Source organism: Mandrillus leucophaeus, unplaced genomic scaffold (genome assembly GCF_000951045.1).
Source record: "Mandrillus leucophaeus isolate KB7577 unplaced genomic scaffold, Mleu.le_1.0 Scaffold172, whole genome shotgun sequence".
Classification (NCBI taxonomy): Eukaryota; Metazoa; Chordata; class Mammalia; order Primates; family Cercopithecidae; genus Mandrillus; species Mandrillus leucophaeus.
In genome coordinates this window covers 1,418,698-1,435,620 of record NW_012101721.1, presented here as the reverse complement: position 1 = coordinate 1,435,620, position 16,923 = coordinate 1,418,698, and the positions used below count along the sequence as shown (strand labels likewise).

The 16,923-nt window shown below is 38.4% G+C and overlaps 1 protein-coding gene across 1 annotated transcript in view; it reads left to right on the top strand.

Moving 5' to 3' along the window:
* Window positions 1–16,923, top strand: part of LOC105537449 (alpha-1,2-mannosyltransferase ALG9) — a 104,534-nt gene that overhangs the window by 44,930 nt on the left and 42,681 nt on the right. The window contains exons 14-18 of the mRNA XM_011977061.1: window positions 251–373; window positions 4,221–4,375; window positions 6,337–6,466; window positions 7,099–7,246; window positions 8,408–8,537. Coding sequence (XP_011832451.1) covers window positions 251–373; window positions 4,221–4,375; window positions 6,337–6,466; window positions 7,099–7,246; window positions 8,408–8,537 — 686 coding nt within the window. The remainder of the gene's footprint in view (window positions 1–250; window positions 374–4,220; window positions 4,376–6,336; window positions 6,467–7,098; window positions 7,247–8,407; window positions 8,538–16,923) is intronic.

The following is a 16,923-nucleotide window of genomic DNA, read 5'->3' as shown; positions in this document are numbered from 1 at the left end:
AAAATACAGTATAGAAAATATTTGAAACTTGATTTCTCCCTAAATCCTCATGACCAGTCCCATTCTCTTCCATCTTGTGCTCTTGTGCTGCTTTTGTGTGACTTAGCATGGGAAGAGTGGGCTGTGGACTCTCATTCCCATGAGACATAGGATCATCAGTGTTACTCAAACAAAGAACATTTTATGTCAAGCACCGTAACAGGTGTTAAAGATGTCCACTAATGATTTCTTACCTTTATGTCTCCCTCAGGTACAGAACCCTGGTATTTCTATTTAATTAATGGATTTCTGAATTTCAATGTAGGCTTTGCTTTGGCTCTCCTAGTCCTACCACTGACTTCTCTTATGGAATACTTGCTGCAGAGATTTCATGGTGAGTGGTCTAAGAGATACCATGGTGAGTGGTGTAAGAGATACCTTGATACCAGATAGGTGTTTTGGGAGGAAAGAGCAAGTAATGATGTATACCAAGAACTGAAGGAAAATCATACTTACTTCATTTTCCACATTCTTCCTATGGAAATGGTTGGCTTACTGAATTTTCAGTCTGTATTTGTTGATCTGTTGAACCCTTGTGAAGATTTGGTACATTGGGGTGAATTAAATTGACAGGAGGAAGAGCTTCATTATTGCTTTAAGTGAGGAAGTCAATATAATTTACACAATCACCCAGGGAAGTAAAAATGTTTATAAAATCTCAGAAGGAGGCCGGGTGCGGTGGCTCACGCCTGTAATCCCAGCACTTTGGGAGGCCAAGGCGGTTGGATCACCTGAGGTCAGGAGTTAAAGACCAGCCTGGCCAACGTAGTGAAGCCCCATCTCTACTAAAAATACAAAAATTAGCCAGATGTGGTGGTGGGCGCCTGTAATCCCAGTTACTAGGGAGGCTGAGGCAGGAGAATTGCTTGAACCCAGGAGGCAGAGGTTATAGTGAGCCAAGATCCTGCGCCATTACACTCCAGCTGGGTGACAAGAGCAAAACTCCATCTCAAAAAAAAAAAAAAAAAAATCTCAGAAGAGAACAAGCCTATCTGAGTTTTCTGTCTTTTAAAGAAGTGTGTATTAACCTGATAGGTTGCTTAAGGTAATCCATGAGATTTTTTCAAACAAAAGGATAAAATCTGAACCATAGAGGGATTTCCCCAAATTTGACATTGAAGTACAGGAAGCTTTGGACTTCCTCAGAAGCGTGATGCTTTTCTTTGTTCCTTTTTGTTTCTGTGTCTGCCTTATTGGAGAAAGTTTGGTTTGTCATTTGCTTTGCTTGCTCTGATTCTGTAGTGCACAGCTGGTGTTTTCTCAAGTTGTCGTGGCTCTGGATATCTAGTGCCTCTCGTTTCTTTTATGGAAGACAGATTTGAGCAGAAATTCATATGAGGTTTTGAAAAAGATTTAATTTCAGACTTTTCAGTCTGATTTGGATGCCATATGATCAGTTCCCCCATCCCACCTCCATTCTGCTTTTCTACTGTTAATGGTTTATAATGAGTTCATTTTATTATAAGAATATTAGAGTAGCCTTCAGAGTCACTTTTTTTGGTGTTAGGACTTTTGTTTTAACATAGCCGTAATGCCATTATCCTAACAAAATTATCAGTAATTTCTTAATACCATCTAATACCCAGTTGATTTCCTAGATTGTCTGAAAAATAGCCTTTTATAGTTAGTTTAAAAGCAGAATCTCAACAAGGGTCACATACTGAATTTCGCGTCTTAAGCTTTTTAAGAAGACCCCCATCTTACTTTTTTTCTTTCAAAGATTTCTTTAAAGAAACCAGGCCATCATCTTGCATAATGTCCCACATTTTAGACTCAGCTGTTTGCTCTCTTGAGGTGTTAACTTATTCCTCTATCCCTTCTATTTCTTAAGGATCACTTTTTCTTTTTTTGAAAATAGCTATTTTTCTGACTATAAAAATAATTTATGATAGCTGGGAGCAGTGGCACATGCCTATAGTCCCAGCTGCCCGGGAGGCTAAGGTGGGAGGATTGCTTGAGCCCAGGAGTTCGAGACCACTCTGGGCAACATAGTGAGACCTGTGTCTCTGTTTTTAAAAACAATAATAATTATTTATGCTTTTGGAAAATTTGGAAATGCTTGTAAAATCAGTAAAAAACCAGAATATTAAGCTGTTCCCTACAGTATGATAAAAATTTAAGTATAAAAATTGATTTAAAATGCATAAGGTATGCACATATCTACCTAGTAAGAAAACAAACATTTTCTGGTTTTTTCTTTATATTTTAATGGGATTTTTACAATAGAACCAATACCTTTTTAAGAGAAAAAAGACCAGGCACGGTGGCTCATGCCTATAATCCCAGTAGTTTGGGAGGATGAGGTGGAAGGATTGCTTGAACCCAGGAATTCAAGACCAGCCTGGGTGAGAGAGCAAGACCCTGTCACTACAAAAAAATTTAAAAATTGACCAGGCGTGATGGTGCACACCTGTAGTCCCAGCTATTTGGGAGGCTGAGATGGGAGGATTGCTTAAGTCTAGGAGGTCAAGGCTACAGTGAGCCATGGTTGCGCCACTACACTCCAGCCTGGGTGACAGAGCGAGACCCTGTCTGAAGAGAAAAAAAAGTCCCCCAAACCATAGAAAATTATAAAGAAGCAGGAAATAAATTACCCATGATTTCATCATATCTAGCTGTGGTTGTGATTTTGTATATTTTATGGAGGACATTTCAAAATTTTTTGCCTTATTAAAAAAAAGGATTACTCGTTATCCTTTAAGGTACAGAAGAGAAAAGGACCATTTACTTGTGGACAATAAATGGATTTATTTTATTCTAATTAAAAAACCCCACCTTAGACCAGGCACGGTGGCTCACGCCTGTAATCCCAGCACTTTGAGAGGCTGAGGCAGGTGGATCACCTGAGGTCAGGAGTTCAAGACCAGCACGGCCAACAGTGTGAAACCTCATCTCTACTAAAAATACAGCAATTAGCCTGGTGTGTTGATGTATGCCTGTAATCCCAGTTACTAAGGAGGCTGAGGCAGGAGAATCTTTGAACCTGCGAGGTGGAGGTTGCAGTGAGCCAAGATCGTGCCACTGCACTCCAGCCTGGGCGACAGAGAGACTCCATCTCAAAAAACAAACAAAAAAAACCCTCCGCCTTAAAATATACTACCTAGAAAGGTATATATCCTAAATATCTAAATAATCTAATTAATCTAAAATCCCATAATATCTTAGAGCAAAAGTTGAAAAAAAATCTTGTTATTGTAGTTCAAGAATTTTTATCATTCCTAAAGAATTTCTGCGGTGATACTGATAGCCTAGGAATGCTAAATTAGGCATAGCTAAAGAGGGTCTTGATGATAGTCCTGATCTTGTAGCTTACCGTTAACATGGTGGACACCAGGTGGCGCTGTCTATCTACCATTTGCCTGCGTTTGCATTGCTCATTATCGCTCAGGTAAACGCAGTAGGAGATGCCTTCACTGTGGGTTGCAGGCTTATCACTCATTGCTCATGTACCTAACCACAGGAACTTTCCAGCAGGTTCTTGGGTTTTCGTGTTCATTACATTCCTTTAATTCTTTCACATGCTTTAAGTACATTTTTGTTCCAATTTGGGGATCTGGAGTGGATGCATATTGCAAAAAATGGAGAGAAAACAATCACTGAACTTCCTTTAAGAGCATTTTTATGCTTGCTTTGAAGCAAACTCTGTCATTTGTGGCTTGATGAAAACCAGTAATGAGTTTGAGAATCCAACAATTTTTTTTTTCCTTTGATCCATGGCTATTTGAACAGACTGATTGGTGTATAGATAAGAGGATTCATGTATTAAACACAACATCAGAATTAAAACCCAAGAAATGAATTTATGTTATGTTTTTGGTTAAACTCAGGAACCTTTCGTCTTAGTGGCAGGACTCGTTAAAGGAGACGGCTTTTTTTTTCTTCATCTAATGTGGAATTTATTAAGTTCTATTAGCCATTAACTTTACGTTCATTTGTGTCCTAACCAAATCTAGTATTGTGCTTGTTGTTAGAGTTTAGATCTCTTGGGAGAGCTAAGGAGTATATTCCTCTCTCCTTTTGATGCCTTTATTGCATTGGAGAAAGTGTGAATACAAGAGTAGAAACATTTTGTGGAGTGTCCTAGGGCATACTCCCAAATATGAGATCAAGATAACACTGAAACTAAATACGTCATTTTGTTCTAATATAATGAAAGATGAATATTTTTCTGTGTCTTGCAGTTCAGAATTTAGGCCACCCATATTGGCTTACTTTGGCTCCAATGTATATTTGGTTTATAATTTTCTTCATCCAGCCTCACAAAGAGGAGAGATTTCTTTTCCCTGTATATCCACTTATATGTCTCTGTGGTGCCGTGGCTCTCTCTGCACTTCAGGTAAGTTTCAGGGAGAAGTATATCTGCCTCATTCTTTTTTACTTATTAAATAATTGCTCACAAAACTTAAGTGCAAATTACAGAATGCTTCCACCTAAGATATTTTATCCATAACATTAAACCTGATATAGATCATATTATTAAAGCTTCTTATATTGATTGCTTAGCTGTTTACCGTACTCATATTTGCTGATTGCATGTTTGCAGTGTTAATTTGTGTGTTACTTTGCCTCTGTTACCAACAGGAATCCAATTGCAGAATTCCATTCTGTGGCAGAGGTAATGGAACGTCTGCTCTTTGAACTGCTAGATCATAACAAAACTTGCTCAAGAGTTTGGGATCACAGCAGGCAGTTCACAGTATGGGGCACTTTGTAATCCTGGTTGAAAACCTGCCCAGGTCAATTCTCTGGCAGAGCTCATCTTAACTCTGTTTGAACAACTCTGTACTTACGGCTTCAGTACCCTCAGAACCCTGTATTGCCCTCTGCTACCATTTGCAGTTGGCAGAAAAAAAATAATTAGGATGATAGGTTTTTTTCTTAACAGGTTTTTTGAGATATAATTCACAAACCATATAGTTTACCTATTTAAAGGGTATGATTCAGTGGTTTTTAGTCTATTCACAGATGTGTGCAACTGTCACCACAGTCAGTTTTAGATCAAAAAGCCTGTACCCTTTAGCTTTTGTTCCACCATTCCTTTCCCATATCTCCCCAATCCTAAATAACCATTACTCTACTTTCTATTCCTACAGATTTGCCTATTTTGAACATTTCCTATACATGGAAACATACGATATGTGGTCTTTTGTGACTGGCTTCTCTTAACATAATGTTTTCAAGGTTCATCAATATTAGTTGATAGTTTTGGAAAATAATTTTAATTATAAAAGTAATTGAACTTTATTGCAGATAATTCAGGAAGTGGTAAAAGAAAAATTAGTCCCATTAACCTAACAAAAACTCCTCCCAGTATTTTTGTATATCATATACCAAGGTTTGTTATAGTTGTGATAAGTATACATGTAACTTTATAGCCCTTCTAATTTAATATTATAACATTCTCTGTGGTTATCATTTTAGTAGCTGTAGAATGTTCAGAATCAGATATAATATATGACATTATTATGTAATATGTAATATATTGACTTGATTTTGTATAATATAATTATTGGATATAATTCATGGTAGAATTTAGGTTGCTCATTTATTCAGTATTATAAATACTGCTAGGATAAGTATCTTCATTTAGATATTTGGATTGATTCCTCAGGATAGATTCCAAAAAATATGAAAAGGGTTCAAACAGATTTATGCCATTTGTTATATATTGGAAAATTGCTTTCTGAAAGTAGTTTCTGTCTAGAAGGGAAGGAAGGAAGGGAAGAAGTCTGAGTAGAAGGAACTCAAAGACAGCAGAATTCATGCATGCATGTTTATATTATATTCATCTAGTTTGCAAAGTCGTTTAGCATATAATTAAGAGCATGTGCCTAGTGTTCTGTAAGGGGAATGCTTTTTTCTTATTTGGTCATGAGACCTTTTTTTTGATACTAAAAGCTTTTATAAAAACTTTGATAGTAAAGATTAGTACTCATTGTATCAAAAACAAATTGAAATACTTTATATGTCAAAACTACCAAAAAACCATTGCTTAAATACTTAAAAAAATAACTTATTAGGACTATAAATGCTAGAAAAATATTCAAATAATTTTCCTATGCAGCTAGTGAGATTTTATTGTTGGCAAGCCCTCTGCCTGGCCAAGACTGCAGGTAGTCTTAGAGGAGCTGGCTTTTATCTTAGAGTTTGGAGTAGGTACCTCACTGTTTGCAAATGCTCAGATCCCTAATAGAACCTCTTTTTTGGCTTCGCTTTTGATGTTACTGTGATGTCTTGTAATTATGTCTATTCTACAAGTTATATTTTCCTTTATCAGCCAGTTTTCTGTACTTCCAGAAATGTTACCACTTTGTGTTTCAACGATACCGCCTGGAGCACTATACTGTGACGTCGAATTGGCTGGCATTAGGAACTGTCTTCCTGTTTGGGCTTTTGTCGTTTTCTCGCTCTGTGGCACTGTTCAGAGGTAGACCTTCTAAGAATATCTTAACCTACACTGACGAGTCGCTTCCCCTTAGGTTTTACTTGATTCATGATTATATAATACACATTTGGCTTACGCTAAGAAGCCATTTCTAAAAAGAGAACCTGTAGACTTAATATTAATGAGTGGGATGTGACTTCTACATCTTAGGATTGAAGAGAAGATTGAGAATTCCTTTTAGTGTGATTAACTGTACATTTTTTTGTCTATTTTTTTTTTCTTTTAATGAATGCTGGTAAATTAAGGAAGTCTTAAACTTAAAATGCAAATTTGGGCTAACTTCTGATTATATTCTTTCTTATAATCATTGTTTGGATCCATAATATTAAAATATTAAAATATGCTCAAGGAAAATGAAGTTAAAAAGGAGAAAGAATAAAGAAAGGGGCAAGAAAGCCAATTATTTTTGGCAGAATAGGGCCTCTGCTGTAACCAGGTTCCCAGCTAGAGAGACATTTTATACATGTAGAGCAGGCTTCGTGCTGGAATAGCTGTGGCCCTTCCTGCCTTTTAAATTTCATGTGGCTTAGAGTGTGACATTAATGTGCAGTATAATTAAAGTCAGAATCTCATCTTACTCATCTCTGGCTCTCACTAACTGTTCTCCCTTCCAGGATATCACGGGCCCCTTGATTTGTATCCAGAATTTTACCGAATTGCTACAGATCCAACCATCCACACTGTCCCAGAAGGCAGACCTGTGAATGTCTGTGTAGGAAAAGAGTGGTATCGATTTCCCAGCAGCTTCCTTCTTCCCGATAAGTAAGTTGTCCTTTAATTCCCAGGGTTTTAATGAAGGAGTAAATAGAGTAGTTCTATGTCAGTGTCTTTGAATTTTTGTTTTCTTTTGGAATTTTCACAGAGAGTTATTGAATTATTTACCACCTTAGAGAGCTGTGAGGCCTGTGTACTGTGTACCTGCCTCCTGTGTTCATTGGGCTCATTAGACTGAGGCATGGGTCTAGGTAGCCATTCTTTACTGCCCATAACTGCAGGTGTCTGGGAACTTCTGAAAATCCCCTGGGTCCTAGGCTTTTGCCAGTGGCTCTTCCTGGGGATTCATATTTACATTTCTATAATTACCTCATGTTAATCCACTTCTAAAAGCAGTCTAGAAACTCCAGCTAGAAGAGAGAAGACATTTTTGATCCAACAACAGTGAAAGTTCTCCACCATCATATGGACACTGGGGAAGGCTGTGGTTAAAATATCTATACCAGTTTTCTTTATGCTTTCTGTGGTTCTGAGAGCGTAGGCCCTAAAGTTCTTTGCAGGTTGCTTCGTTTGGCCAGAGAAGAGTCCTGTGTAGGTTAAAGGGAAATCTGGTTGAGTCATGTTGCTCCATTTGAGAACTGGCTTCTTTAGCTTAGCTTTACTGGGTAGTAGTTTCTTATGCTTCATAAAGACCCTGTGTCAGTCATTAATTATTAAATTAAAACTTGTTTTTTAAGTGTTGACTGTGGCCTTTGCCTTTTACATTTGAAATAGTTTTATAGATAGAGATATGTTTGAGGGTTACTCTGGAACAAAGTATTTCTCCCATAGTGTGTTCTCAGTGCCATATTTCATTCTTTTTCTCTACACCTGATAATTTGCTTTATTTGATAAGTCTCTCTGCCCACATGGTAATTGACAATAAACATTGGCACTTCTCTGGTTTTTTGATAATATGACCATTTGGTTCTGAATTTCACTGCTAACAGTTGGTGAAATGGGCCAAGAGACAGCTAATTGTAAATTTCTCAATGATTTTGGACTGACTTGTGACCTCTGCCTCTATGCTCCCTGGTTGAGGTTTTAGCAGAAATATTTTTTCTTCAAGATAAATGTTTTTCACATGATTTTTTCTGGCTTGCTTGTTTCAAGTACATTTAGCAATATTATCCCCCTGTGTTTTTCTTATTTTCCTTGTGTTTCTGACAGTTGGCAGCTTCAGTTCATTCCATCAGAGTTCAGAGGTCAGTTACCAAAACCTTTTGCAGAAGGACCACTGGCTACCCGGATTGTTCCTACTGACATGAATGACCAGAATCTAGAAGAGCCATCCAGATATGTAAGGGCTACATTCTCTTCTTGCATCTCTGAAAAGAATTCTATGCCTAAAAGTCTATTGGCATGTATATTAGAGCATTGATAAAATGAGAATTTCTTAGAAAGCAATTTTTAAGGCCGGGTGCTGTGGCTCACACCTGTAATCCCAGCACTTTGGGAGACAGAGGTGGGATAATTGCTTGAGTTCAGAAGTTTGAGACCAGCCTGGGCAACACAGCAAGACTGTATCTCTACAAAAAATTAAAAAATAAGCCAGGTGTGGTGGCTTGCGCCTGTAACCCCAGCCATTCAGAAGGCTGAGGCAGGAGGATCACTTGAGCCCAGGAGTTCAAGGCTGCAGTGGGCCATGATTCCACTACTGCACTCCAGCCTGGGCAACAGAGTGAGACCCTGTCTTAGAAAAAACTGATACTTTTAGGGTGAGGGGTATAACAGCTTTTGTTGAAAAAGAGTAAACAGTATCACTTTTATTTTCAAATTAACCTCTTTATTTTCTGTGTAAAATGTAACCTCTTTATTTTCTGAATAATTTAATTTCGAAGCTTTTGGGTAGGCTAGAAGTTTTCCTGTGGTAGAAATTTGAACCATTATTCCGAAACTCATAATTCCTTGGCCTATTAAAATCCTCCATGGGGAACTTTCAAGTTATCAGGTGGACCTTTGACCTAGCTATTAGTATATGCCAATTTTAACAAATGAACGGTGAAGGCTGTTTCCGTGGTGAGTGCCAGGGAGCAACCTCTGTCAGGACCATGATCTTCTCCCTACTTGTCTTTACACATTCTGAGATCCCATGCGAATTTTATTTCAGTTCCTTTGAAAGATGACACTTTTGACATTTGATGCCTGTGAAATCTTTGATAATGGAAAAGGTAAGAAGTAATAAACATAATGCCTCTCTCGGGTCACAAAGACAGTGTAAGATCATTGTCTAGAGTGATTAGAAAGCACATTTTTTGACAACCTGTCTGTTAAAGAAATATGTGACAGTTTAAAGGTCAGCTATATTTAATTTACATTTTCTTATGTCATAAGCTTAAAATGTAAAATAACGAGATGTCCAATTCTCTTTTGAAGCAAACCTGCAGCCACATCTGGTCTTTTGTCGCCCAGATTGGAGCTGGTTAGAGTTCCATGGAGACCCTCAGCGTTTATGAGTGAGATTCTTACTGTATGAGCTTTAACTAGAAGCTATGAAAATGGACATCTTAAAGACACAGCCTTGAGCTGTTCCCTTGTAAGACAGGCATTTCTACCACATGGTTTATATTGGAGCTTGATTCTTTTAATTTAAGGCTCTGATTCCTGTTACAATGGAAATACCCTTGAGCAGGGCAGACTGTTACGGGTCATTTTAATTTTATCTGCAGATATGAGTCTCCTGAGTGCAGGGCATCACTAGAGATGCTGGGCAGTCAAAGGGTGGGAAAATACACTGTCATAGCGGGACAGTATGAATTCAGTGATGTTATCGGAGCTTTGCTTTAGGAAGAGGTAGTAAAGATGGAGTAGTACAAAAAAGAGCATAGACTTTAGAGCTGAGTAGGCCTGTATTCAAATCTCATCTCTGTTGCTAAACTTGATAACCTTGGGCAAATTAGTTAGCTTCTCTGTTTAATTTCAGTTTCTATCTGTAAAATGGCACCTACTTTGGAATTGTGATATTTGATACTATATCTCTCTTAGCAGAAATGCAATGTTCTTATGCTTGCACAAGTGTTCTTAATCTCATAATGGTATATTAGACAGATTTGAGGTAAAGAAACCCAATCTCTCCCCTTCCTTCTTTTTATTTTTCCCCATCCTGGTAATTTTATTCCAGTGTGTCCAGACTCATCATTGCCTTTTCCACCCCAGTGACTTCGCTTACAGTGGTAACTGTGCCTGAACCACCCTTGTGTCTCTTCTAACACTGTCAAAATTATCTTCCTCTTTGAAGCGAACTATTTAAGTCCATATTGAGCAGACCTTCCTTTAAGTGTCTTCAGTATTTATGTGTGCAGTTCATTTAGCCATTTAATTATCTTGGTCTGATTTAAGTATTTCTGATATCATATCTTTCCCCATCAAATGTGTGAATGCTATGAAGAGAATGACTGCACTTTGTTACTTTTGTGTTCACCATAGTGTCTAGGACAGTGTCATATACCCAGTAGTTCACTTTTATGTGCTTTCTCAATGGGTAATGAATATTCATTGTCATTGTGGTAATGTTGTTGAGAGAAAGCTGGCTAGAAAATCTGTAGTGGCCTTTTGCACATTTCTTATGCTTTTATCACTGGTTGTCTTAGTTATATCATATTTCCATATTCTCTGCTGTCAGACAGTGTTAAATTTGATTAAATGACTCTATATGAGCTTTGCCCAAAAGGTGATGATTTTTCAGAATGCCAATAGGAATCACCAAAATGCTGGCTGATAAAAGCAGGGACAAACAAGTGATTTATGTCTGCCGGGTGGCAGCTGTGTCCAGCCCTTTGAATGCGAGGATTTTTTTGCTTATCTGTGGTGACAGAATCATGAAAATTAGGCATGGACCTTTTTTGTTAGTTCATCAGCTTTTGTTAGTGATAGTGTATTTTATGTGTGGCCCGAGACAATTCTTCTTCCAGTGTGGCCCGGGGAAGCCAAAAGGTTGGACATCCATAGATAGTGTCTGTCATTGCACCCATCCACATTCCTGAAGATGAGATTTCCTGCAGAGTTGCCTTTGTGCTCTAGTTTCAGTAATTTTCCTTCATGGGGGTCAGGGGTGGGGTGTTCTCCAAATCCAGTCTACTCACCTTTGACCCTTTGGAAGTAGCAGGGATGTTTGCTGGCTTACTACTCTGTTTTTCATCATCCACTTGACTCTCATTCTGGCTTACTATTCATTCTACATGAACTATGATAAGGGATTTACCTCTTTCAGTTAACTGTTTAAAAAGATATTTGTTTTCCTGTGATAGTAAAAGTAATATATATTCATCGTAAAATAATGAAAGTTATAGACAAGAAAAAAATCAATCTGTCATCTCATTATCCAGGTATTACTACTGTTGCCATTTTGGTGTTTCTTTCCTTTCACTTTTTCCCCTTTGCATAGATATGTGCATTTGTATGTAAACAAAAGTCACAATTATTTTTTAAAGGGTGTTACATTTAATTGTTTAAGAAATAGTGCCAGGATCATGACTGTAATGCCCATGACTTTGCCCCATGTATAGAAGGACATGTCGTACAATGCTTTTGTTTGTTACTTTTGGCATAAGTCCTGGTTTTTTGTCCAGGTTTATTCAAGAAGACAAAACAATGACATTCTCTATCTTTCTTGTGCATGCTAAATAGCAGCATTATTTTTACCTGCCCTTTAGCTCTGAGTGGCAGGTTTTAGCCAGGCTTTGGCTTCTGTGCTAAGTCCTCCAGCCTGTCCTGTTTCTATTCTGCATGGAAACGAGGAAAGATGTATGACTTTTTTTATTTCACTATTTTCTTTACCTCTGGGCTAATCAATAATTAGGAGTGAATAAGTGTAAAGGTTCTGTGGTTTGTACTGTACCATTATAACTATATTGCAGAAATAATGTTTTTGCTGCATCTTTTTTCATGGTAAGTATTGAGTAGCTATTGACTATCTCATTACTGAACAGGAAGCATTTACAGGGGTACATGCCAAGATTGCCAAGATTTTCTGCCAGAATCAAGGTCTAAATTTGGAAGATGCATTCAGTGTCCCCTCTTTAGTTCTTGAAAAATTCAAATTTTTGTTCACTATTTCAAGGTAAATGGTACACTTCCAGCTCCAAATCTGGTATATGATTTAGGAGCTGCCTAGTCAGTGGATGAAACCTTGGAGGAAAAAACAGCTCTTCAGGAGAGAGCTTACAGAAAAAGATTTTTTTCTGACTTTAATGCTTAAGCCGGCTTGCTGAAGTTTTCCTGTTTTCTTTCTTTTTTAAGAGACTGTATCTTGTTCTGTCACCTAGGCTGGAGTGCAGTGGTGCCATCATAGCTCACTGTAACCTCAAATTCTTGGGTTCAAGCGATCCTCCCACTTCAAGCTTCTGAGTAGCTAGGACTACAGGCATGCATCACCATGCACAGTTAATAGTTTTATTTTTTCTAGAAACAAAGTCTTGCTGTGTTGTCCAGGCTGGTCTCAAGCGATCCTATTGTTTTGCCCTCTCAAAGAGCTGGGATTATAGGCATGAGCCACCGTGCCTGTCCTCCGTCTGTTATCCTTGAAAACATAGATTGGTCACTGATTTTTTTCCTAAGCAGTAATATAGTCAGTTCTACTACAATAAGATATAAAATTGCAAAAAATTATTATGCAGTAAAAACCACAAAGCTTGTTGGGAAAACGGAGTTAGGGACACGATACTTAAAGAACTTTGTCAGTTGAAAAAGAGATTAGGCCAGGCGCGATGGCTCAACGCCTGTAATTCCAACACTTTGGGAGGCCAAGGCGGGTGGATCACGAGGTCAAGAGATCGAGACCATCCTGGCTAACACAGTGAAACCCCATCTCTACTAAAAGTACAAAAAATTAGCCGGGCGTGGTGGCAGGCACCTGTAGTCCCAGCTACTCAGGAGGCTGAGGCAAGAGAATGGCGTGAACCCAGGAGGTGGAGCTTGTAGTGAGCCGAGATCTTGCCACTGCACTGTAGCCTGGGCAACAGTGCAAGACTCCATCTCAGAAAAAAAAAAAAACAAAAAGATATTAAAAATTAGCCATGCATGATGGCTCATGCCTATAATTCTAGTACTTTGGGAGGCTGAGGCAGGAGGATAGCTTGAGGCCAGGAGTTTGAGACAACATAGGGTGATTCCATCTCTACAAAAATAAATAAATAAATTAGCTAGGTATGGTGGCTCATGCCTGTAGTCCTAACTACTCAAAGGCTGAGGTAGGAGGATTACTTGAGCCCAGGAGTTTGAGGCTACAGTGAGCTACAATCATGCCACTACACTCCAGCCTGGACAACATAGCAAGACCCTGTCTCTGAAAAAAATAAAAATTAAAAAAAGATTAAAAATGGTAGCATGATTTTACATATGTTACATGGTTAAAAGTGCATAAATACTACAATAAATGTGGCAGTTTACTTTGCAGAAGACTTGAAGTTTCTTTGTGGCCTGGCATTGGAAGGATTGCAGCTTGTAGTAGTAAAAGGATTATCTGAAATCTTAACAAAAGTTATAATAGCAAAGGTGAACGGGTGGATGTGGCTTCTAACACAGTGAACTGAGAAAGCCGGTGGATATATTTGTGTGTGTATGCACTATGTGTATTCCTATGCTGGTTGGTTCCACTGAGTGTACTTGTCTGCATTCACCTAGTGTTTCCTGTGAATTAAATGACATAATCAAATGCAAAAGTTAAATTATGCTCAAAGTGTTCCCTAATATATCCCTTGTGTTGGAAAAAAATTTGCATTTTCAAAACTAGTATTAGAACAGAATTGACTATATATCAGTCAAAACATTCTTTATTTCATTCTTCTTTATCCCTGCTTTTCCAATTTAACCAGTAAAAAGAATCTTAGATTAGAAAGGAACTTAAAATATAGTCTGTGATCTTTTTATTTTATGGGTGAAAGAACTGAGATCTAGAGAGATTATAACTTGATAAAGATTAGTCCTAGGATAAAAGTCTTGGTTTCAGGATTCTTCAATATTATTTCATACTGCCTCTTTCTTGTTTTTGTGTGATAGTCATTCTTTGATGTTACAAGGCCAAATAGACATTAAGTAGCTGAGCATTACTTTCTGTTTGTTTTGTTTTGTTTTTTAGAGGCAGAGTCTCACTCTGTCACCCAGACTGGAGTGCAGTGTCATCATCATAGCTTACTGTAGCCACAAACTCCTGGGCTCAATCGATCTTCCCACCTCAGCCTCCTGAGTAGCTGGGACTACAGATGCTGTAATGACCCTGTCTCTGCAAAGAATTTGGCTGGGCATGGTGGCTCACGCCTGTAATCTCAGCACTTTGGGAGGTGGGTGGATCACCTGAGGTCAGGAGTTCAAGATCAGCTTGGCCAACATGGTGAAACTCTGTCTCTACTAAAAATACAAAAATTAGCTGGACATGGTGATATCCACCTGTAATCCCAGCTACTTAGGAGGCTGAGGCAGGAGAATCGCTTGAACCTGGGAGGCGGAGGTTGCAGTGAGCTGAGATGGCGCCACTGCACTCCAGCCTGGGTGACAGAGCGAGACTCTGTTTAAAAAAAAAAAAAAATTAAATTAGCCACTACCCCTAGCTAATTTTTAAATTTTTTTTGTAGAGAGAGGGCCTCACTCTCTTGCCCAGGCTGGTCTCAAATTCCAGGCTTCAAGTGATCCTCCTGCCTTGGCCTCCCAAAGTGGTGGGATTACAGGTGTGAGCCACTGTGCCCAACTCATTACTTTTTTAAAAAATTACTTTCCATTTCTAGTTTTTATGTGACGGGTACTTTAAGTAGTAAATACCATGTTTAACAGTGAATAAAAATGATCAGAATTTCCCTCTGACACTCTTTCCTTTCTTCTCTTTTTCTTCCTTTCTCTCATTTTTTCCTTTCTCCTGCCCTTTTTGGAAGTCCTTGTTGGAGGGAAAAATAACTTGCCCTATTTGTTTCCTCACGAATTGTTATCAGTCTTGGGTATCAAGGCAAGCAGATTCAAACTGCTATAATATATACAGTGCAATTAGATTAGAATCTACTAAGAATTTAATTGAAGAATGTTCAAAATACTTCTTTAAAATTAATTTTTTAGTAGCCATTATGTTGGCATTTAGAAATTAATGTGCCCGTGATCTATAATGATTGAATGAACAAAAATTTTTACCTGTGAGTTTAGATTTTTACAGTGCAATAAATTTTTACTTGTGAGTTTAAAGGTTCAATCAACAAATATGTATTTAGCAAGGCTATATGGGAGACAAAAAACTAAGACAGTCTGTGGCTCTGGAGGACAACTACTTTTTAAAATTTAACTGGAGCATATCTAAAAGAGGAAATGAAAAGACAGAAAAATACTTGAAATTTTTCCCTTTCAGATGTTTTCTCCCAGGCTTCCATGTCCTTATTTCAATAAAGGAAATATCATGGGAGGGTATTGATGATTGGCCACATGATAGTGGCAAGAGCATTGACTGGAAGTTAGGAGAGTCTGTGATTCTTCTCTGGAATCAAGCGAAGTGTATTTTCCTTTTAAATGACTGGGAATTTCTAAGACCATTGACATTTCTTTGGACACCTTTCCAATTTGCTGAAACTACACCTGAAATCCAATTGGAGTGTTTATATTTTAGCTTATCCCATTATCGGGAGAAACCCACCCCCGATATTCAACGTGGGTCCTTTTCTATCTTCCCTAAGTGTTGGCTGGTCTGAGAAATAAAGGGAAAGAGTACAAAAGAGAGAAATTTTAAAGCTGGGTGTCTGGGGGAGACATCACATGTCGGCAGGTTCTGTGATGCCCCCCAAGCTGCTAAACCAGCAAGTTTTTATTAGTGATTTTCAAAGGGGAGGGAGTGTATGAATAGGGTGTGGGTCACAGAGATCGCATGCTTCACAAGGTAATAAAATATCACAAGGCAAATGGAGGCAGGGTGAGATCACAGGACCAGGGAGAAATTAAAATTGCTAATGAAGTTTCAGGCACACATTATCATTGATAACATTTAATCAGGTGACAGGGTTTGAGAGCAGACAACCAGTCTGACCAAAATTTATTAGGTGGGAATTTCCTCGTCCTAGTAAGCCTGGGAGCACTATGGGAGACCGGGGCTTATTTCATCCCTTATCTACAACCATAAGACAGATGTTCCCAAAGCAACCATTTCAGAGGCCTCCCCTTAGGAACACATTCTCTTTCTCAGGGATGTTCCTTGCTGAGAAAAAGAATTCAGCGATATTTCTCCTATTTGCTTTTGAAAGAAGGTAAATATGGCTCTCTTTCGCCCGGCCCGCAGGCAGCCAGACTCTAAGATTATCTTTCTTGTTCCCTGAACATTGTGGTTATCCTGTTCTTTTTTCAAGGTGCCCAGATTTCATATTGTTTAAACAATTTGTGCAGTTAATGCAATCATCACAGGATTCTGAGGCGACATTCCTCCTCAGTTTACGAATATGATGGGATTAAGAGATTAAGGGAAAGACAGGCATAGGAAATCACAAGAGTATTGATTGGGGAAGTGATAAGTGTCCTTGAAATTTTCACAATTTATGTTCAGAGATTACAGTAAAGACAGGTATAAGAAATTATGAAAGTGGCTGGGCGCGGTGGCTCAAGCCTGTAATCCCAGCACTTTGGCAGGCCAAGACGGGCGGATCACGAGGTCAGGAGATTGAGACCATCCTGGCTAACACAGTGAAACCCCGTCTCTACTAAAAAATACAAAAAACTAGCCGGGCGAG